This window comes from Heptranchias perlo, chromosome 4 (genome assembly GCF_035084215.1).
Source record: "Heptranchias perlo isolate sHepPer1 chromosome 4, sHepPer1.hap1, whole genome shotgun sequence".
In the NCBI taxonomy this organism is placed as follows: domain Eukaryota; kingdom Metazoa; phylum Chordata; class Chondrichthyes; order Hexanchiformes; family Hexanchidae; genus Heptranchias; species Heptranchias perlo.
Window position 1 is genome coordinate 30,843,084 of NC_090328.1, and position 23,814 is coordinate 30,866,897.

The following is a 23,814-nucleotide window of genomic DNA, read 5'->3' on the forward strand; positions in this document are numbered from 1 at the left end:
AGACTTTGGTGTATTAGAGCCCAATGTAGGTCAGCAAGAACAGGAGTGATGGTTTAGTGTGACATGGTGAGTGTTAGGATGTGGGCAGCTTATTTTTGGTTGAGCTGAAGTTTACAGAGCATGGAGGATGACAGGCCAGCCAGAAGAGCATTAGAATAGTTGAGTCTGGAGGTGACAAATGCATTGATGAAAGTTTCAGAAGCAGATGGGCAGAGGCAGGCAATTTAGAGGTGGAAGCAGACTGTCTTTGTGATAGAGAAGATATGGGGTCAGAAGCTCAGCTCGGTGGTTGAATAGGATGTAGAGGTTGAGAACAGTTTGATTGGATCTGAGACAGTGGCTGGGGAGGGGGGATGGATTTGTTGGCAAGGGGATGGAATTTGTGGTGAGAGCCAAACACCATGCATCACTCTTCCCAGTGTTTAACTGGGGGAAATTGAGGCTCATCCAAAATTGATGTTGGACAAGCAGTCTGACAACACAGAGGCAGTGAATAGGTTGAGAGAAGCCGTAGAGCTAGATCTCATTAGCTTACATGTAGAAGCTGACCTCATATTCAGTTGATGTCTCCAAGGGGCAACATGAAGATGGGGAAGAAGATAGGTCTTTGGGTGAGAAGAGAAACCATTGTTGGGGATGCTCTGGCTATGATTGGATAGGTAAGAGTGGAACAAAGCAAGGGTAGTCCCTTGGACAACGGAGGAGAGGCATTGAGGTGGATGGCTTTTCGACTGTTTCAACGGCTGCAGAGGGTTCAAGCTGGACAGGAGGGACAATGCACCACAGCCAGGGAGGATGTCATTTGTGATTTTGATCAGAGCTGTTTCAGAAACTTACATAGAATGTACAGCACAGAAACAGATCATTCAGCCCAACAGGTCGATGTTGGTGTTTATGCTCCACACGAGCCTCCTCACTCACACTTGATTGGAGAGATTCAAGCATGGGATTGTGGAAAAGATGGGCATAGATTTGGGTGGGTTTTTGAGGAGAGGATGACCATTTTGAAAGGGCAGGAGACAATGTCAGCTAGCAGTGGAGGCCAGGAACGGAAGTTGTTTGGTTAACTACACGATGAGCTTGAGGGTATGAGAAGAGATAGGAGAGAAACTAGAGAAAGATCCTAAAGTCCCTCCATTGTAATATCCAGTTGTTTATTGAATGCCTTCAGGAGTTTTAGCCTCCACCACTCTACCTAGAAATCCATTCCATACATTGATCATTCTCTGTGTGAAGAATTATTTCCTGATAGCAGTCCTAAATTTACCATTTGCTACTTTGAACTGTGTCCCTTTGTCCTACTCTAAATTTAATTGAGTAATCTTCTGGATTTACCTTCTTCATTCCTTTAACAATCTCATATTTCAATAAGATCAGATGCCTCCTTTCCAGGTTGAAAAGAAAGCAATATTTTCTCAACTCAGACCGTTGACGTGGAGAATCATACTTATGGCTGTGTTTTGCACTGCCTTTAGTGCTTGAATGTCTCCCTTGGGTCTTGGAACCCCTTTCTGACATAGATATTTTCCATTCTCAGCTGCAGCCTTTTCAATTTGACTACAGACACTGCAGTTCCTGGAGCTGCACAGTGTGCGCCAAGTTGTACAGTAGCACCTGCTGTGAGATTCAAATATACTGAAAAGTAGAATTATTTCACTTGATACTTAAATGCAAGTTCTTTTTTTCTTATTTATGTAGTGCATTTCACATCTTTTGTATACTCCAAAGCACTTGTTGGCCAATGTATTGCTTTTGTGGGTAGGTGTGGCAGCCAATTTGTACACAGCAAGGTCCCATAAACAGCAGAAATAAATGATCAGATAATCTGTTTTGGTGATGTTGGTTGAGATGAATGTTGGCCATGACAACAGAGCTCCCTTGCTCTTCAAATAGTGCCATGGATCTTTTACGTACACCTGAACAGACAGATGGGAACTTGTTTTAGTGTCTCATCCAAAAGACAGTACCTCCAACAATGTAGCACTCCCTCAATACTGCACTGAAGTATCAGCCTAGATTACGTGCTCAAATCCTGAGGTGGAAATTGAAACCATGACTCTTCTGAGAAGCATCCTACCTCTAAGCCAAGCTGAAACTTTGATCAGAGTGTAGAGCCATTAAGCACTGCTCTGCCTCTTGGTCATTTGGGGTATGGATCCTGGCCATTCCCAGGAACAATTCAGAATAGTATCAGTTGAGTATTCCTACATGTTGACTCTTGCTGAATGTTTACTTAAGGCATTCGTTTCCTAGGGGCTCTCAGCCCTCTAGCTCAAGCTGGAAGATCATTCTACTCCAGGACAAAAATCACTGCAGTGTTGAAAATTACAGTCTCCCATTCTGAGAACCTTGACCACAGTCAAAAGGAGTTGTGAAAAATGTGCCTGTTGCTGACATTGTTGCAGCTAGCTATGCACTGGTATCCACAGTGCTGAGCCAGAGCTGGAGTGCGTAGATTGCTACTAAAGCCACTAACTTTGAATTTAAACTGCTCTAAAGGCACAGTCTTGCAAAAATCAAAATGAGTGGATAACCAAAGATCCACCTCTGAAACTTTTTAGGAAGTTTTATTTAACCACCTCAACCATGCAAGATCCTTCTTTGCCTGAGGCTTAGTCTCATGCCATTGTAACAGTTTGTATCAGCACTTTAGGCTCTAATGAAAAGTACCAAACGATCCATGCAATGCCTTCAAGTTGTGTATTTATATTCGAGAGCTTTCAAGATGGGACTGTATACTGGATAAATTGATTCACCTCCTCCAGTTTCTCCACATTCTTATCTCCCACAATCAATATTGACATCACCAAAATGATCTTTCGCGAATTTAGTTTAACTCTACTAGCTGGGCATAACCTGTTAGATTCCCTTCAGCCAGAGAAAGCCCTTTTCACTTAAATTATCGCAGATTCCTCAATGACATTCCATGCTTGGACAAGGTACAGTAAATTTCCCCATCTGTCATAGAGCCCCTGTACTTGCAACAAAAGCAAATGTAAACAAATTGGATCATTCAGGGAAGATGTTGCATAGCCCAGACATGTGCCATATGAAGATTGATTTATCAAAACCACTTGGTTAAGCTTATTCATGAGCAATTGGTGCAAATTGTGATAGTGGCCCAAGCCCCACTAACATCTGGGTAACTTCTAAGTTCACATGATGATGTAATACAGATTCCAGATCAGCCATGATCTTATTGAATGGCGAAGCAGGCTCGAGGGGCCGATTGGCCTACTCCTGCTCCTATTTCTTATGTTCTTATGTTTAATACAGAGTAAAAATCTTGGAATAATCAGCAATTGATGCTATTCATAGCAGGAACACTGCACTAGTCTAAGAACTTAATTTCCTTTAAACCTACAGGCAAAATGATAAGATCCAACTTGTAAGGGAAATGTTATTCTTTGGGGACCAATTTGAATAAGATTGCAGAATTTTAAGAAAAACAAGTAGCGCCTTGAAGCACTCTCCAGTATGCTCTGCCTGCATGAAAACAATATTTTTAAAAAATTGTTCCTAGAATGTGGGCAGCACTGGAAAAGCAGTATTTTTTGCCCATTCCTCGGGGATTCATGTGTAGGCCAGAATGGATAGGGGTGGCAGGTTCCCTTCCCTAAAGGAAACTTATTGACTTTTTTACAATTTGTGGTCATTTTCTAATGCTTGCCTACATGTTACCCAATTTAATGAATTCAATTTCACACTTTACTATGATTTGATTTGAACTAGTGACATCTGGGTTTCTAGTTCAGTGCCATAACCACTAGGCTATTGTAGCCTGAGAGACTTGAGGCTGTAGATCTGAAAATTGGTATTTTAGGAACCTCATCAGCAAACAGTTTCCCCCAATCAGCCTCATGTCAGCATCCAAAGTGATTACCTTCAGAAAAATGGTTCAGTAATTGCAACCTTTCTCTGATTCTGACAGCTTCCTAATCCAGGGATTAGGCTTGCCCAATGTCCCTGTAAACATTGAAAATTTAGGAAGGTGGCCAGAGATCCTTTTTCAGCAGAAACTTTATACTTGGGTGTAAGAGAGAGCAAGAATGATCATAAGGGCTCAAAGAAAGTGCTACTGTCTTTCGATGCCCCAGCAGTGACGAGCACTTCCTCAGTGGCATTTTGCAGACAAGTAGGACTTATCATTTGCTGGGTGAGAGTCACTTTGGAACATTACTGTCCACCCTCAGTAGGTGCCCTGAGATTCAAGGGGAAGTTTTTTCCCTGGAGGTGGAAATGTAAAACTGTTCCTAGGCCATTGGAGAAGGTTTTCTTAAGCTAAGTGTCCTCTAATTCTGAACCTGCTACTTGCACAGAGAGATGTTTGACTCCTCTCAAACAGAAGGATTTTGAGCTACTTTATCCTGAAGGAATTGAAGATGGTAACATTGCTGCAATTAGTTTTGTCATTAAATGCTGGAGATTGAATACTGATTGTGGAACTTGATATTGCAACTTAATATTGGGATTCAGGAATCTCCAAGCAATTGAAGTTTAATCTAAAAGGGCTAACTACCAGTAAAAAGTTTGTTAAAGTTGTACAATGGCCACATCTTGGGCCAAAGGGTCTCAATGCCAGCTGCAAACTAGCTATATTGTGTAAATTATGTGCTTTCACACTTCTTTCATTTGATGGCTGGAATGACAAGTGCTTTGGTACTGACATGCCTAGTTTAGTTTTAATACTGAGCTGCAAAGGTTTCTATATTTTTGCATGTTATTTATTGAATGTATACAAGTTGGTATAGTTGTTAATGATGAAGCATAACATTAAATGTACAAGGCGTAAGGCATGTGTCAGGTAACGCTATGTAGAAATTTCACAATTGCAAGGTCAATTCTTCAGCAATAACACCCACCATGGATTATGGACCATGTGGTTACAATTTAATTGCATTTGGTGATTATAATTGTAGTGCCCACATTATGTCACTAGAGAGCAGCGCAGTACTTTCTAGTGCAGTTACTGCTTGTACATTTCTATAGTGCTCATTAGAGAAGGAGACATCTTAAAAGTTTTTAACATGATGGTGGATAGCGAGTGGATACCTGACTGGAGGGACGGAAGGGAGTCAGTAGTAACCAACAACACAGTTGAAGAGAAAAGTCTTGAAGAGGGAGGTCCCCAGTTAGAGATGTGGAAGGAAGAAATTCAAGGGGGTGGGTGCAATGTGGTTGAAGTGACTATATATAGGATGGCAGGAGCAGGGAACCAATAATAGACTGTTTGAGAACTGGAGAGTGCATGCAGAAGCATAGGCTAGAAATGATCACTGAATGGGATGGGGTGAAGATAAAACCGTAGCTTGAAGAGGACAGACATTGTAGAGGTTGGCCTCTGTGTGGATGAAGGTTTAGGCTGCGGCACTCTGAGTGACTTTTAGTTTATGGATGGTGAAAGCAGTGAGTCTAGCAGATAGATCATTGAAGTCTAGCTGCAAGATGATGGTGTAGATTAGGATGTTGGTGGGATAAGGGGCTGGGCAGGTGAAGTTCAGAGAAAGGCCTTTTTGACTGGATTCGGGGAAGTAAGCCGAGTGCAGGGTTGAGTGTCATTCAAGATTCCGTGCCTCTTGGTTTAGATGGCTGCCATGAAGATTGATGAAGCTGAGGCATGAGATCTTGAGGTGTTAGCCGTAGCTGAAGATTTGGTTTTGCTGATATGCTGGAGGAAGTTAGGATTTATTGAGGTCTTTAATATCAGGTAGGTAGTTGAAGACAATGGCAATAGCCAAGAGGTCACTGAAAGAGCTGGCGGGGTAGAGGTGGGTTTCATCAGCATCATTGATTTTGGATAGCTTTGCCAATGGGTAGCATGTAAATAATGGCAAGGGTCAAGTGTGGAACCTTAGCCTACATCAGAGGTGACTGCAGGCATGAGAGGAGAAACCATTTGAGATGTATTGTCTATAGTATGGCAGGTAGGATTAGAAATAGGGAAGAGCACAGTGGTATTATAGAGATACTTGAGGATGGTGAGGCTGATAGTGGAAAGGTTGGAGGATAAGGAGGAACAATAAGATATGGTTGCAATCACATAGGATGATGGTGACTTTGACTGTTGCTGTGGGAAGGGCGGAAACTAGATTAGAGGATTTGAATAGGGAATGATGGAAGAGTTGTTACAAAGCAACGACATGTTCCACAACTTTAAAGGAAAGGTTGAAGCTAGGGCGGTAGTTGATGACGGTGAGGGGGGTGGTGGGAGGGGAGAGGTTTATGGAGGAGAGGGATGAAAACCTAGATTTTGAAAGATGTAGGGGAGTGAACTAGAGGGTACGAACAATAATTCAAATGCCATACCAAGCAGTCTTCTATTTTATGCTAGAATGTCACATACAAACATTGCTATTAGTTCAAGGAAGGACAAATCCCTTTTTTTCATGTCAATGAGCCCAGTGCAAGGCAAACCAGGTACTGAGTTGCTTTAGCAGGGAGACAAACTATGGATCAAAAGAAATGTTACATTAGCCACTGATTAGACTCCATCCAGAATGCTGTGCAGTAAAAGTCGTAGTACTGAAACTCAGGGCTATTCAATAATAAAGGGTGAAGAAGTTAGTCTTGTTCTTGTTGCACAGGAACAGACATCAAGATAATCTAATAGGAACTTCCAAAATTATGAAAGGGATTGATGAAGATGATCAAATTGTTTATACTTTTGAAGAGTTCAAAAGTTAGGATATTAAAAATTGAGTGAAGAATTCAGGCACACTTGGTTTACGCAAAGAGTAATAAACATGTGGAATAAGTTGTAGGAAAGGCAGCTGAAGCAAATGGTATGAATGAGTTTAAGACCGTTTGATGAATTTCTGGAACTGGAGGTGGGAGTGAGACAAGAGGAAGCTGGAATTGATGCCCCAAAAAGATTGTTGGGATAAACTGCATTTTCCTATCTCTAAAATTTTCCGTGGGCAAGGAATATTTTTGAATAATTGTAATATTAGTAGACTGAATTTCATTTGCAGCAGCTGATGTTCTGTTGATTACACTACAAGTAGCAGAATACGGCCAGTATGCATAGCGTTGCAGGTTGTAAAAATGGTTGCGCTTTGTCTTTGCAGGTTGAAGAGATGGTGCAAAATCACATGCAGTACTCTCTGCAGGATGTAGGTGGCGATGCTAATTGGCAGTTGGTGGTGGAAGAGGGAGAAATGAAGGTGAGGAATACTGTTTTAAAAGAGTAGGGAGAATTCTTTTTACTCAATTTGTGTTTTTGATCAAGGCAAGATCCATCCCTCACCCTCAATAGGTACATAGAATCATAGAAAAGCTATAGCTCGGAAGCAGGCCATTTGGCCCATTGAGTCCGTGCCGGCTCTATGCAAGAGCAATCCAGCTAGTCCCACTCGCCCGCCCTTTCCCCGTAGCCCTGCAAATTTTTCCCCTTCAAGTACTTATCCAGTTCCCTTTTGAAGGCCCATGATTGAATCGGCTTCCACCACCCTCTCGGGCAGTGCATTCCAGATCCTAACCACTCGCTGTGTCACTCACGTGAGTGCAAAAGACAAGGCTGAAGGTTTGCAACCATCTTCAGCCAGAAGTGCCGAGTGGATGATCTATTGCGGCCTCCTCCCGATATCCCCACCATCACAGAAGCCAGTCTTCAGTCAATTCGATTCACTCCATGTGATATCAAGTAAGCGGCTGAGTGCACTGGATACAGCAAAGGCTGTGGGCCCTGACTACATCCCGGCTGTAGTGCTGAAGACTTGTGCTCCAGAACTAGCCACGCCTCTAGCCAAGCTGTTCCAGTACAGCTACAACACTGGCATCTACCCGACAATGTGGAAAATTGCCCAGGCATGTCCTGTCCACAGAAAACAGGACAAATCCAATCTGGCCAATTACCGCCTCATCTCTCTACTCTCGATCATCAGCAAAGTGATGGAAGGTGTCGTCGACAGTGCTATCAAGCGGCACTTACTCACCAATAACTTGCTCACAGATGCTCAGTTTGGGTTCTGCCAGGACCACTCGGCTCCAGACCTCATTACAGCCTTGGTCCAAACATGGACAAAAGAGCTGAATTCCAGAGGTGAGAGTGACTGCCCTTGACATCAAGACAGTATTTGACCGAGTGTGGCACCAAGGAGCCCGAGTAAAATTGAAGTTAATGGGAATCAGGGGGAAAACGCTCCAGTGGCTGGAGTCATACCTAGCACAAAGGAAGACGGTAATGGTTGTTGGAGGCCAATCATCTCAGCCCCAGGACATTACTGCAGGAGTTCCTCAGGGCAGTGTCCAAGGCCCAACCATCTTCAGCTGCTTCATCAATGATCTTCCCTCCATCATAAGGTCAGAAATGGGGATGTTCGCTGATGATTGCACAGTGTTCAGTTCCATTTGCAACCCCTCAGATACTGAAGCAGTCCATGCCCCCATGCAACAAGACCCGGACAATATCCAGGCTTGGGCCGATAAGTGGCAAGTGACATTCACGCCTGACGAGTGCCAGGCAATGACCATCTCCAACAAGAGAGAGTCTAACCACCTCCCCTTGATGTTCGACGGCATAACCATTGCCGAATCCCCCACCATCAACATCCTGGGGGTCACCATTGACCAGAAACTTAACTGGACCAGCCACACACACACTGGCTACAAGAGCAGGTCAGAGGCTGGGTATTCTGCGGCGAGTGACTCAACTCCTGACTCCCCAAAGCCTTTCCACCATCTACAAGGCACAAGTTAGGAATGTGATGGAATACTCTCCACTTGCCTGGATAAGTGCATCTCTAGCAACACTCAAGAAGCTCGACACCATCCAGGACAAAGCAGCCCGCTTGATTGGCACCTCATCCACCACCCTAAACATTCACTCCCTTCACCACCGGCGCACCGTGGCCGCAGTGTGTACCTTCCACACGATGCACTGCAGCAACTCGCCAAGGCTTCTTCGACACCACCTAGAAGGACAGGAGCAGCAGGCACATGGGAACACCACCACCTGCACGTTCCCCTCCAAGTCACACACCATGCTGACTTGGAAATATATCGCAGTTTCTTCATCGTCGCTGGGTCAAAATCCTGGAACTCCCTACCTAAAACCTTCACCACAAGGACTGCAACGGTTCAAGGCGGCGGCTCACCACCACCTTCTCGAGGGCAATTAGGGATGGGCAATAAATGCTGGCTTTGCTAGCGGCACCCACATCCCATCAACGAATAAATAAATAAATGGTAACACCGCAGGGCTCATCTGGGATTTGAACCCTGGACCTCTCTCATCAATCACTAAATCCGCAAAGTGAGAATCATACCCCTCGACCAACGAGCCACTGATAACTGTGATTCGGCCCATTGTGCCTGTGCCGGTTCTTTGAAAAAGCTGTCCAATTAGTCCCGTTCCCCTGTAGCCCTGCAATTTTCTCTCCAAGTAATAATCCAATTCCCTTTTGGAAGTTACTATTGAATCTGCTTTTACCACCCTTTCAGGCAGTGCATTCCAGATCATCATAACTGGCTGCGTAAAAAAGTTTCTCCTCACCTCGTCAATCGGCCATCGGATATCAAAGGGGCAGCGGAGTTCTAACACTGAAGGGAATTTCTGCTCATTAGTTCTTCCAGTTCTACTGTACAGTAGCCTGTGTAGAGGCGAGTCCATGTACATGATTGAGACTAGTACCTATTTGTGAGCATAGCTGCCATTTAAAGCCCATAGCTGAAGATTAATCTAATCAACCATAGTTATATAGAATTATATAGAATGTATAGCGCAGAAATAGGCCATTCAGCCCAACAGGTCCGTGCAGGTATTTATGCTCCACACGAGCCTCCTCCCACCCCTCCATGTATATTAACAGTAGTTCTCCATTTTGTGCAGGTGTACAGGAGAGAAGTGGAAGAGAATGGGATTGTCTTGGATCCTCTCAAAGCAACACATTCTGTCAAAGGAGTTACAGGACACGAAGTATGCCACTACTTCTGGAATGTCGATGTTCGCAATGATTGGGAAAGTAAGAATATTTCAGACTAATTTTATGGAAAGATCAGTAGCAGATAGTAACAGCAAAACTTGTAAGGGTGCCATATTTGTCTAGGATATAGTCGTGTAGTATAAGGCCCATAGGCTGAATGTGGCTTGCCTTTTTTTTTAGTTCCGGTTAATGGTGACAGCGAATTGACTTGCTGAACACTCCAAAATGATGAGCTCTGCCTAGCTGTGCAGGCACTTCCTCTTTTGGCACTAACAGTAGTGTTCAGGGTATAGATGTGTTTTTAGCCACTTGGCTAAAGGTAAACTTAGTGAAATGCAAGAACGATGATTCATGGCCACAGAGCACAGTTGACTTTTGGGTAAAACACCTATCCATTTTCTTGGTACATTACCTCTGATCCGTCAGTCTACCTGTCCTTTTTGGTCTCAGACTTGCATTTCTATAATGTCTTATTTTTTTTATCTAGAGTGAATTACTCTGAAGTCCAATGGGCGTCACATCGGCAAATGTGGCAGGATCCCACAAATAGCAATGAGATGAATCACCAACTAATTTGTTTTTAGTTGAAGGAAGAATGTTGGCCAAGGCTTGAAAGAACTCCCTGCTGTTTGTCAAAATGTACAGTGGTATCTTAATAACTACCGAAGCAAGCGGATAGGACCTTATCGGTCATCTGAGGTATGGTACCTCCGGCAGTGAGCACTCCCTCAGTACTGCAATAAAATGTCAACCTGGATTATGTGTTCAATTCTTGGAGTGGAAATCAGGCCTGCCCATTTGCTCTAAGATGTGGACATGACACAGACTACCCCTTTAGCCAGCTGAGGAGTTCCCCTCCCCAAAGTGTGCTGGCTTGCCATCATTTGGTAGGACTCTGCATAGGAATTATTTAGAATGGGATCAAGTGTTTTAGATTGAAACATTGACCTTTTTCTCGGTTCAAATATTTTTAACCATTTGTATAACCAATATTTAATTTTAGAACTTGTATTTTATTAGCATTGTTCTCTTCATGATCCCAACAAGCTATTTTTTCCTCATCAAAAAGAACAAGAACTTGTATTTGTCTAGATCAACTAGAATTTGCAACTTGTCCAAAATCAGCATTGCCTTGTCTAAATTCTTGCAGTTTCTGTGGTTCCAGATTTCAGAGTATGAACATTAATTTTTATTGTTGGCATGACCAAGTATGGGATGTTATGAGTCTATTCCATCTCTTTAAAACAAATGTGTACATTAACCTTTGAGATGTTCATCTTGCCAAATTGTTTAGCACATGCACTCGAGCTTTTTTCCTATTTGCACCAACCCTAGGGTTTTTCTTAAACAAAAGAAGCAAGAATGGTGCCATGGATGAGGGACTTCAGTTATGTGGAGAGACTGGAGAAGCTGAGGTTGTTCTCCTTAGAACAGAGACAGTTAAGGGGCGATTTGATAGAGGTGTTCAACATTATGAACTGTTTTGAGAGTAAATAAGGAGACACTGTTTCCAGTGGCAGAAGGGTCAGTAACTAGAGGACAAGACTTAAGGTGATTGGCAAAAGAGCCAGAGGCGACATGAGGAAACATTTTTTACGCAGCGAGCTGTAATGATCTGGAATGCACTGCCTGAAAGGGTGGTGGAAGCAGATTCAGTAATAACTTTCAAAAGGGAATTGGATAAATTCTTGTAGTGCAAGAAAATCAAAAAGTTGGTATGCAGGTGCAGCAGGTGATCAAGAAAGCCAACGGAATGTTGGCTTTTATTGCTAGGGGGATAGAATATAAAAACAGGGAGGTATTGCTGCAGTTATATAAGGTATTGGTGAGACCGCACCTGGAATACTGCATACAGTTTTGGTCTCCATACTTAAGAAAAGACATACTTGCTCTCGAGGCAGTACAAAGAAGGTTCACTCGGTTAATCCCGGGGATGAGGGGGCGGACATATGAGGAGAGGTTGAGTAGATTGGGACTCTACTCATTGGAGTTCAGAAGAATGAGAGGCGATCTTATTGAAACATATAAGATTGTGAAGGGGCTTGATCGGGTGGATGCGGTAAGGATGTTCCCAAAGATGGGTGAAACTAGAACTAGGGGGCATAATCTTAGAATAAGGGGCTGCTCTTTCAAAACTGAGATGAGGAGAAACTTCTTCACTTAGAGGGTGGTAGGTCTGTGGAATTTGCTGCCCCAGGAAGCTGTGGAAGCTACATCATTAGATAAATTTAAAACAGAAATAGACAGTTTCCTAGAAGTAAAGGGAATTAGGGGTTATGGGGAGCGGGCAGGAAATTGGACATGAAGCTGAGTTCGGATCGGTCAATGCCCTGTGGGTGGCGCAGAGGGCCCAGGGGCTGTGTGGCCGGGTCCTGCTCCTACTTCTTGTGTTCTTTAGATTTGTGGTTGGGATCAGATCAGCCATGATCTTATTGAATGGCGGAGCAGGCTCGAGGGGCCGATTGGCCTACTCCTGCTCCAATTTCTTATGTTCTTATGTAGGGAAAGAGTTTACAGGGCTATGGGGAAAGAGCAGGGGAATGGGTCTAATTGGATAGCTCTTTCAAAGAGCTGGTACAGGCATGATGGGCTGAATGGCCGCCCTTTGTGCTGTACCTACTATGAAGAACAAAATAGGTACAGATTTTAACAAATGTTAAATACAGATTGCTAAATCAAGTGAAATTGGAAAAACCACCAAAATGAAATAAAATTCTAATGTAGAACGTAATCTAAAATTGTCACGATTAGTGTATTGCATCATGCATAAGTTTAAGTCACGTGTTATCAGCCGTTGTAAGACCAAAAATGCTGCATTCTGTGCAGTATTCTCCTTTTCTCATGATTCTGTACACCAGTGTCTGGCTGCTTGATTTTCCATAATGAGTAAGAGGTCCCCAACCTACTCTTGCACCTTCATCTAATTTCAGAAGCAGCTATTGATTTTATTTGAATGTGTACCTATATTTACAATCAACATCTTAGCATCTTGCAATCTTACTTTCAATGTTCCAAGTGTGCATTCATTTGTATGTAATGAGCTGACAATGAATTATATATCCATTTATACTCCACAGCAACCATTGAAAACTTTCATGTGGTAGAAATTCTGTCAGATAATGCAATCATCATCTACCAGACACACAAGGTATGTACCTTGTAGTTTTTAGATATGAAAATATTACAGATGGTGTAGCGCAGTACTGCCCCCAAGTTACTGGTCTGTTTAGGTGCATTACAATTTAGCCTCATGGGCCACATATATGAAAGTATTGTTTCCATTAAATTGGTTTATCCTTGCAATTTCTTCATATGATGAACCTACAGTTTCAGATGAGTTGTTGAGGGATGCTTCCCCCCATAAAGAGCAAGAAGGAAAAATTAAAGCTAACTGAACTATCCAGGACCGCACTAGCACACTGGTTGGCGGCTAGCTTGAGCTGGAACAGAGATCTGAGACTGGCTGCCTGTTCACTCCCTTATCGGGAAAGGTCCAGGGACCCAAAGTTGAGGGTAATGATATGAGTAGGGGGAACTTTGCTTCCTGGATCATTTGTTCATGCAGTTAAGTAGATCCCAGCACAAACTGAATTAACACCACCAAGCTCAGAACAGTACTCTGCACTGCACCAGACAACTGATTTCTGGAACTGGTACCATCATGTGGCGATTACAGATATTTTCATGTTTATCTTTGCATCTACTGAATGTACTCGTCTCTAAGCTGAATTCGTTTTTTCTTAATGCTAGGTCTGCGACCTTCATGGTACAGATTGATTGTGTTTAAATTGAACTTGGCGAAGTGATACAGAATCAAATGCCCAAATCATCTTTCTCGACCCCTTTCTCCTCCCCACACTTGTGGCAAGAAAGTATTATTTAATACTTCGGGATCTGCCAACCTCCTTATTATCCCTCTCCTCTAATTCCATCTTTTGAAGGATGGATTGACCGAAACAGTCCATATGCTAAAGGAGTTGAGATATATTTGCATTGCATCTACATTTGTGGAACTAACTATTCAAGAAATGTTTTGTGCTGAGATTTCAGATGATGCAATCTTTTGCATATTTCACTGAGTAAATGGTGTAAGCAGAGACTGGCAACCATACTGTTAGAAGGTATTAGCAGAGGCCAGAGCCCTCACATTTAGATGTTGGAATTAGAATGGGAAATGGTGCCTTTGGAAAGGGTTGCAATCCCTTCTAGTTAGAATGAATAATGGGTCATATTCAGTGATAAGATTGGAAGAATCAATAGCATTAGGAAGGTAGATGCTTATTTATTGTTGCGATTAATCCTTTTCATTCAGGTGTTTGTCAAATGTGTAATTATGTCAATTGCATTATGTTGGGGACTTGTAGCAATGAGAAGTTTTTGATTTGATAGCTTGTTGCTCAGCCAGATTGTTTTCCTGTTTTCCAGAGAGTTTGGCCGGCTTCTCAGAGAGATGTACTTTATTTGTCTGCAATTCGAAAAGTTCCAGCTACAAATGAGAATGATCCAGATACATGGCTTGTCTGCAATTTTTCTGTAGAGCATGACAATGCTCCTGTAAGTGTCCGTTTTCATAAAGACTTTAAATACAAAATATGCTGAGTTATTAATAGGTCATGGAGCTGAAGGGTAACTGAGCACATAAAGAAATTTTGCATTTTTTTTTGGTGTTAAAATGGATAAATATTGGATTTTGCTTGGACTATTCAAAAATTTGTTCACTGAAGTAATTGCTGAAGATTCTATTTTGTACGTTTTGCAATAATTTCTTGCTGTGTAAGTTCAGAATGGTTCATGTATTTCTTCACCTATTTAACAGCAGAATAACAGATGTGTACGTGCCAAAATAAACATTGCCATGATCTGCCAGACATTAGTAAGCCCTCCAGAAGGGAACCAGGCCATCAGCAGAGACAACATCCTATGCAAGATCACTTATGTAGCCAATGGTAAGTTTCAATCTCCATGTTCTGCTGAGTTTATAATCAAGTGTACTACTGCAAGGAAGTGCTCTTTCCTACCCCAGGATGCGGTGAAGGAAGTCAAGGGGAATTCTCAAAAAAGCCACTCTTTATTACCTCCTAGCGGGTGGCTAAGAGCACCTTCAGTAGTCTGGGGGTACTCTCTCAAATCCAGGAGATAAGTGTGGCTGGGTGAAGAAACAGGGAACATAGGAATAGGAGTGGGCCGTTGAGCCCCTCGAGCCTGTTCCACCATTTTATTAGATGATGGCTGATCCTCAACTCCATTTACGCACCTTTGCTCCATATCCCTTGGTACCTTACCCAACAAAAATCTATTGATCTCAGTCTTGCAAATTTCAATTGTTGCAACATTTGCAGCCTTTTGGAGGAGAGTTCCAAATTTCCACTACCTTTTTTGTTTTAGAAATGTGCATCCTGATTTCACTCCTACATGGCCTAGCTCTAATTGTGAGGTTATGCCCCCTTGTTCTGGATTCTTCCACCAGAGCAAATAGCTTCTCTATGTCTACTCTATTAAATCCCTTTATCATTTTGGACTCCTCAATTAGAGCACTCCTCAACTTTCTAAACTCAAGGGAATACAAACCAAGTTTATGGAACCTGTCCTCATAATTTAACCGTTTAAGTTCCATTATCATTCTGGTGAATCTGCACTGTACCACTACCCCTGCCAAGGCCAATATATCTTTCCTGAGGTCTGGTGCCCAAAATTGCAAGCAGTACTCCGGATGAGTTGTGACCAAGGCTCAGTACAATTGAAGCATCACTCTCACTTTTATATTCCAGCCTTGAGATAAAGGCCAACATTTCATTAGCATTTTTGATTACTTTTTGTACCCTTCCACTAGCTTTTAGTGATTTGTGTACATGGACACCTAAATCCCTTTTGCTCCTCCACAGCTGCTAGTCTCACCATAAAGAAAATATTTTGACTTCTTGTTCTCTGATCCAAAGTGACTGACTTCACATTTCCCACGTTGATCTCCATGTGTCACATTTTTGCTCACTCACTTAGTCTGTATATGTCCCTTTGTAGCTTCCTGCTCTCATCCATACAACTTACTGTGCCTCCTAACTTAGTGTCATCTGCAATCTTGGATGTGCAACTCTCGATTACTTCATTGATATATATGTTGAAATGCTGAGGCACCAGTACAGATCCCTGGGGAACACCACTTGTTAAATCCCACCAATTAGAGAATGTTATCTTTATCCCTACTCTGTATCTCCTACCTCCCAACCAATTACCAACCCATATCACAAGGTTACCCCCAATTCCATGCATTCTCATTTTTGCTAATAATCTCTTGTGTGGAACCTTATATAATGCCTTCTTGAAGTCCATAGACACTCCCCTATCCACCATGCCGGTGACCTCCTCAAAAAATGCAACTAGATTGGTCAGACATGACCTATCCTTTGCAAATCCATGCTTGACTATCTTTGATCAGATGATACATGTCCAAGTGCTCAATCACTCTATACTTGATAATAGGTTCCAGTAACTTTCCCACAACTGATGCTAAACTGATGGGTCTGTAGTTACCTGATTTCTCCCTTCCTTTAATAATGGAGTGACAGTTATATGTTCATTCTGCAACAGTTTTCATCCAGAAACACAAAATTAACTTCTGTCATTGCTAGAATGTTGGAGATTGAATCATTTTGTTGTTTGGATTTTGTTTAAAAAATCTAATTTGCCCTGTAAGTTTTCACAATATAGTTTCTTTGTTCTTAGTAAATCCTGGAGGATGGGCACCAGCATCAGTACTTCGGGCTGTTGCAAAACGTGAATATCCCAAATTTCTCAAGCGTTTTACGTCATATGTGCAGGAGAAGACTGCAGGCAAAGACATTCTATTCTAGTATCTAGAGGTATGATAATAGCATTAACCAATTATTTATATCGACATGCCATTAAAACAGTTTATGCCCAGTATTTAGCAAAAGCACACTGTATGCACTTGAGAGCAAACGTTTCAATATTTTGACACTGTTAATGCTTAATGAAATTTGAAGAGGATATTAGTTTTTATTTGGATGTTTGGTTGATTGTGTTATTTCAGTTAGAAGAAACTCCATGTTTACACAAACTGTCCTTAATACAGTCCTTGAAGCAAGTTGCTTGCTCCCTGAATAGTGCTGTGTGGAGGAAGAGAGAAATAAACATTTGCCACAACATCCTCTCCTCTCAAGACTCTGGTTTCATGCAGTTTTGAGCATAGTTTTGTTGCCACTAGACAAATTCCAAATGTTAAATGCTTAAATGTTCATACCTTGTAGCAGCAGGCAGAATTTGTGGCTAACAATTGTGAGATCGATGGCAGCCATTTTTGAGGTGCCGGGTACAAAGATCAGATCATTGCAATTAAATCTCATTACTCAATGATTTCCTGAGTTACACTATGAGGAGGTACAATTGCTTTAAAACTGTGGTCTCAAAAGACAAACGTAATGAGTGAACTATGACTGCAGGGTCCATGTCTGGCTTGCACCCCAATGATCTGTTCCTCACAGGATGGTTGGGATCCACACTCGGTTCATTTATGAACTCAATCTTGGCAGATTAAATGCTGTTTTTCAGGTAATGGGTCTTCAGTACCAATAGGTTGCAGCCTCTTAAGTACATTCTATTAAGAGAAGAATGAAATACTAACACCTATTTCCAAGCAAATTATCTCTTCTAACAGAGAATGAATAATTCAGAATATTGTATCCATCAACAAAATAGCATGTATTTATATGGTTCCTTTAACATACAAGGAGTCCTAAGGTGCTTTATAAGAACATTCCATAATAAAATATCTCACAATGGATTTTAGAAGGTTGGGAACAAGAATATCCTAAATTCATGTACCTTTTGCTCATAAAAGCATTTTTATATTTAAGGAAGTATTCAAGTCTTTTGTTTAAGAAATATTCCTAAAAATGTTTGTGTTCCATCTTGTGTCTTTAGTGTTCAGCATGGATTTGCTGCTGTTTCTACCATGCTTTCTCCAGCGATCAACGTATAGAGCAAAGGTGTCCTCCTACACTCAAGGATTACAGTGACTCCAAGCTGGCGCATTGAATTTTCAGCGTCCTTCCCTCGCAAGGCCAGTCCCAGTTTTCAGCCTGCACCCAACTGATGTAGGCTGTAATTTTGCATCTGTGGCTGATCATTCAACACTGTCTGTGCTCTGATCCATTTTAGTGCGTCAGTGTGTAATTCATCTGTATGTGCAGCTCATACAGCCATATACAATTTGACCCAGCGACATTTTTTATAAAAAAAATCAAAAACAATAGGTTGATGGCTTTAATTGTTAAAAAGATAGCATGTTTGTTAATGTAGGCCTGCATAATCATGGCCAAAATTTCCAACATTTTTGCAACCAAAAAAAACAAATTTGTGATCTTAAGTTGCACTAATGTTAGCCATCTCTGGGGTCTACAGTAGGGTGTAATTTCTTTAAGTCTTACTTGAGTCTTGCTAATTTGCGTTCTATAATCACTGAACTCATCACATTCTTTTACTGGTCATTTCTAAAACCAGTATCCCTGTTTCTTTGAAACTAATTTCTTGTAAAATCTAGTTCAGGGCTGTCTATGCTGTTTGACCTCTGGCATTTGCCCTTTCTGTTTCTTACTATCTCCTATGAAGAACTTACAGTTTTGATGGGGATTCTGAAAAGCTTTATTTGTTTTGTTTACAAACTATATTTGTACTACATTTTTAGTTTGTATATTTGTTACATATATATTTTGTGTTGTAATTGAAAGTTCTGAAATCTTTAAGATGGTGGTATGGGCTGGCAAGGGGATTACTTGAAACATGTCAAATAAGGATTTTTCATGTTGAAATAGATCGGTGTTCTAGTCATGACCAATGTAGACATATCATCGATAGATGACTGACTGACTGTTTTAAGCAATATTGATGGAAGAGGTGTGCACTATTGTGAATAAGGTACGCCGGCTAAGCGTAGCTAATAGGTGAAGCCCAATGCATAAATCTTTAGTGCACTACTTTCAAAAAGTGCACACCTTCCCGTTCATTAATGCAGTTTTGCAAAATCTGTTCTGAATTGAATTAAGTGCTGTTCCTGTGTCTGATCAGCAGAACTAGCCAGTTGTATTTCTGGAATGGATTGACATGTTCTTAAAATATTTGCTATATGGAATGGATGCATCTGAAGAACTTCAGTTCCCATGAAATTCTGTGCAGTGAGATTTTTTTTCTTCCTGTTGGTTTCAAGACAGTACTTAATGCTGTGTCCATTACTGGGTGCAGCTAAAATATTTACACTTTGTTTTCAGGACTACTGAATTATAGAAATCCATAGTCTTAAAAGTTGTGCACATTACACAATATCTCCCTCCTATTTTACAACAAATAGACTTGATTTTTATTTCAGTAAGTCTAAAGTTTAGAGCTGCCACAGATTCTTTTGTATTGTTAATAACTGATGTTACAACCAATATGATGTAAGCAAATGAATATCAATAATGTGACCAGCAGACTTTTATTTTTGCAGCACAACACCACATTATTCACTACATTGTATATATTACAACAGCTTCAAATGTAAAAGTGCCTAAATTTGAGGAATGGTTATGTGATCAATAGATTGTCTTGATGCATTTTAATGAAGCCTGTTCAAGTATGGGTACTATGTGTCGAGGATTAATTTAGAACACTTTATATTTACATTATACCTGAACTTCCAGGCTATACCTAAAAGCAATCCAACTGTTTATAAAGAAAAATCTTCTGATCAGCTCCATACTTCAGCAAACACTGCTCATATCTGCATTTAAAATGAATATGTGGTAAATGGTTATAAATCAACAGGAAGAAAGTTTTGCTTGACTGAATGCAGGGGTTTTCTCTCAATTAGACCTAAAGGACATACATACATATTTATTTCACTGGTACACGCAGTATATATACATACACACACACACACACACACACACACACATATACTGCTAGTGTACCAGTGAAATATAAAAATCTGGATCTATGATTCATTTTGGCATTGAGCCAACTTGGGAATAGTTAATGCCAGCTAGTTGTGGCATTATAGAGGATGCTTTTTTGGGCTCCAGTTCATTCGCAGTCTACTTTAGTTGGTAGAAATATGCTGCTTGATGAGGAAATGAAGTTAATTCCTACAAAATCCTCCACATGGAGGTTTCTTTTTTTCCTCCTCTTCCCCCTCCCCCCCCCCCCCCCCCCCCCAAAAAAAAACAGCTAAGTGGTTTGATTTCTCAGACTGTTTCCCTCCTATTTTGCATAACCTAATCTTTTGTCTTCCTTGTTGGCTTCGGAAGGATCAGTGCTAATTGTCCTCGCAAGACAAAGTGGTTCCCCTATACATTTGATCAATCTTATGTTAATATTCCAGGTACTTGTATTGAAACAAACTTGCAAGTCAGATATTTTAAAATGTTAAACTGGGTAGTGTGTGGCTTCTTTGTATCTGTTTAGAGGCTTGTGGCATGGAGAAGTGCTCCTAGTGCTTGCTGTTCATCACAAAGGAGCAGTGTTGGGTGGAGTGCAGCAAGTGTGGCTTAGCATTGCAATTCCACATATTGGCACCTAAACTCTGAAGCAGAATAATAATGGCAACTCTGGGAAGTTAATCACTGACTGGTAGTATTTTAGAATGTTTGTTTCAAATTTGAGTTTTGGGAAATTACTGCACAAGACCACTATAGGGCCTTATTCCAAACTGTTATTTGGGTCAAGCCAGTATGATGACTTAGATTACTCGCTCTGCTGATGGGGGTAGGTTCAATGTCCATTCTGACCAGTTCTTTAGTCTTTGTGCTAATTTGGATCATATCTTTCTTTGTGGAGAAAGTTTTTTTTCATCTGTCCTGCACAGTGGTTATGCCTTTCAACTGGGCAAAAATTGCAGTTGCAAGTCATGGAAGCGATCTCCCTTTAGACTAGAAATGTGCAAATTGATGTAAAATTGTACAAATGAGCCATATACTGGGTTCAAAGTAAATATGAAATTCAATAGCTTACAGAGCCAGGTGTTGTATAATGCTGTTTTTTCAGCAACTGTGTTAATTTCAGTTTACTTAAAAACCCTTCCATTCAACACAAAGCAATCCAGAAAGTTCATGCATAGTTTTTATTGGGAACATGGTGGAAAAAAACATTAAATTTTGATTGAATTTGAATACCCCAAATGAAAACCGTTATGTACTTGACTAACTTATCAATGGGAACTTTAGCAAAGGTCCAGGTTAAAAACCTGTTACTGGTTTGAATTAAGCTAACTTTTAATAAATTGGGAAGTTTACGTGTATAGAACTTGATATTGTTAGTCGCAATTGCACTAAATGTGATGTAATTTTGAAATTATTCTGGTATAAAGTGATTACACTAAAAGGCGGTTGTAAAGTATTGAAACTTCTCTGGAATGTAAAAACACGTCATTTACAGGTTGAAATATGGACTTCTATTTCAAAATATATTGTGTGTAGAAAGTGGTAAGAGATTTGTTCTATGAAAGCTTTATATCCTGATTTAGCTTTGTGTACAGCAAAACACTGGTTAATATGTGTCTGTGATGTTGGACTGTAAAACAGTTTTTCCAATCAGCAATGTGTAAAGATCAGTTTATAAAGTTTAGTTCCTTCATGTTATCACAAATTAAAACCCAGTATTTAAAAAGTGAAAAGTATTAAAACATTATAGAAGATCTTGAGTATTTTGTATGTTCTTTGCAAATGTTAATTATGTTTAATCAGTAAAATCTTTGTGGCATTTTCAATATAACTTAAATGCACTTAATGTTCCTCAGTTCACTTCACTGCTCCCTCATAAAGAAGAAGGGTGAAATCTTTCGTTTAGGCTCTCTACAACCTTCCGGACTCGACATTGATTTCGATAACTTCAGATCATAACCATTGCTCCCATTTTTTCGGTCAGCTAGTGCTGGTAATGGTTCTGCTGCTGCCATTATTACTGCTGCTCCTGATCAATCTTTTGTTTCTTAACCTGTCCCATTACCACCTTCCTTGTCTTGCACCATCATCCCTTTTGTCATTTAATCACTCGTGCTCTCTACCCTATCACAGACCTTCCCTTTTGAATGTTCTTTCCTCCCCTCCCTCTCCCACTTTCCCTGGTTCTGTACTTGCTCAAAAACTTTAACTCTTTTAAAATCTTCCAGTTTTGACGAAAGGTTGTTGACCTGAAACGTTAGCTCTGTTTCTTTCTCCACTTGCTGAGCTTCTCCAGCATTTTCTGTTTATATTTGAAATGAGTATTGGTGGGTTTTTTAAAAAAGAGAAAGAACTTGCATTTATATACCACCTTTCACCACCTTAGGGTGTCCCAAAGTGCTTTACAGCCAATGAAATACTTTTGAAGTGTGGTCACTGTTGTAATGTAGGAAACCCAGCAATTGCGCACAGCAAGGTCCCACAAACAGTGATGAGATAAATGACAAAATAATCTGTTCTGGTGATGTTGCTTGAGGAATTAATATTGGCCAGGATACCAGGAGCCCCTGCTGCTCTTCGAATAATGCCATGAGATCTTTTACATCCACCTGAGCGGGCAGACGGGGCCTCGCTTTAACATCTCATCCAAAAGACGACACTTCTGACAGTGCAACACTCCCTCAGTACTTGCACTGGAGTGTCAGCCTAGATTATATGCTCAAGTGTCTGGAGTGGGGCTTGAACCCACAACCTTCTGACTCCGGCAAGAGTACTACCACTGAGGCAAGGTTGACACCATAGCTGAATCACATCTTATTACCTGTTTTTCACTCATACATTACAGCAGGGGTCACTGAATAGCAATCAGGACCAGAACAATGGTTGAATTTTTTTTTATCATCTTTCCTCCGAAGCTGAGGGCAGTGGAGTCAATTGTAGCCCTTCCTCCCAACTCCTCACCATTGCATTGGCTGAGATTGGCTTAACTCAGCACAAGCCAAGGAATTTAACACTGCATCTTTATAGTCTGTGTGTCTCTGCCACAGCGCATGGTGCATTTATGTACTTATCCATCAGAGATATGGCTTGTCATCTAGGCTCCTAAACTCCTGCATATAATTTATTGTATATAAAGTAATGCTAAACTTAATGTAAATGAAAGAACTCTGCAGTGGGATGGTAAGATCGAGCACCGATAGTAGCACCATGCTGCAAAGTAGCTCAGGTTTGATTTTTCTCTCCCACTCAGCATTTCCCTGCAGAAGTGTGCCAGCGAATAGAGTATGGGGTAAGCAGCTTTTTTCAAGGGAGGATGAAAAATCAGATGGGAATCTTTGCTGAACTGGTCCTGCATACCTCATGATAGTGATCTGAAAGCAGAATCTATAGGTTGGGTGGAACTAGAAAGGAAACTAGGGTAAAAGGAGCATAATACACTTTTAAAGTTAATAGTTAAATAAGTCTGCAATACTGGAAATATTGTGCATGTCACAGGTTAATATCATACAATTTATCCTCTACCTGTAAATTCTTATTCTTTTGTGAAATGTAGTCATTTTATCAACCTATTCTATTCTGTCCTTTTATCACAAATCTAGTTAGGGTGTCAATGTTTTCAATTAAGACAGTAAAATAATCCATTTCTTGCTGTGATTTTAAGAAAGTATAGTATTAATGTGTGTTGAGTAAAATGAGAAGTGGTAGCTTCATAGCCTGCAGTGCAGTAATTTCTGCTGAAGGCTTCAGAGGGTTAAACATAGTCAGTCTGGGACTGAAACGATGGTGAGATTTGATGAAACGTAAGCTGATTGGCTGTGGTATCTCTGCTGATCAGGTCACTACGAGTCCATTATAGGTGGTGATTTGGAATTCCAAAATAGTTCCTTGCATTTTTTCCATCAATAAATATTTTTTTAAAACTCTGCTTTTAGCAAATTATTGGGTAAAAACTTTGTGCTGCC

The 23,814-nt window shown here is 40.9% G+C and overlaps 1 protein-coding gene across 5 annotated transcripts in view; it reads left to right on the plus strand.

Moving 5' to 3' along the window:
- Nucleotides 1-21,607, plus strand: part of LOC137320825 (ceramide transfer protein) — a 145,875-nt gene extending 124,268 nt beyond the window's left edge. For 4 of the 5 annotated variants that reach the window (XM_067982699.1, XM_067982702.1, XM_067982701.1 and 1 more), the window contains 7 exons: nucleotides 7,068-7,163; nucleotides 9,830-9,962; nucleotides 13,001-13,071; nucleotides 14,349-14,477; nucleotides 14,740-14,869; nucleotides 16,644-16,780; nucleotides 17,862-21,607. In XM_067982699.1, the coding sequence (XP_067838800.1) occupies nucleotides 7,068-7,163; nucleotides 9,830-9,962; nucleotides 13,001-13,071; nucleotides 14,349-14,477; nucleotides 14,740-14,869; nucleotides 16,644-16,771 (687 nt within the window). In that variant the 3' untranslated portion in view covers nucleotides 16,772-16,780; nucleotides 17,862-21,607. The remainder of the gene's footprint in view (nucleotides 1-7,067; nucleotides 7,164-9,829; nucleotides 9,963-13,000; nucleotides 13,072-14,348; nucleotides 14,478-14,739; nucleotides 14,870-16,643; nucleotides 16,781-17,861) is intronic. The other variant, XM_067982700.1, reaches the window with a different exon arrangement.
- Nucleotides 21,608-23,814: the final 2,207 nt, after the last annotated feature.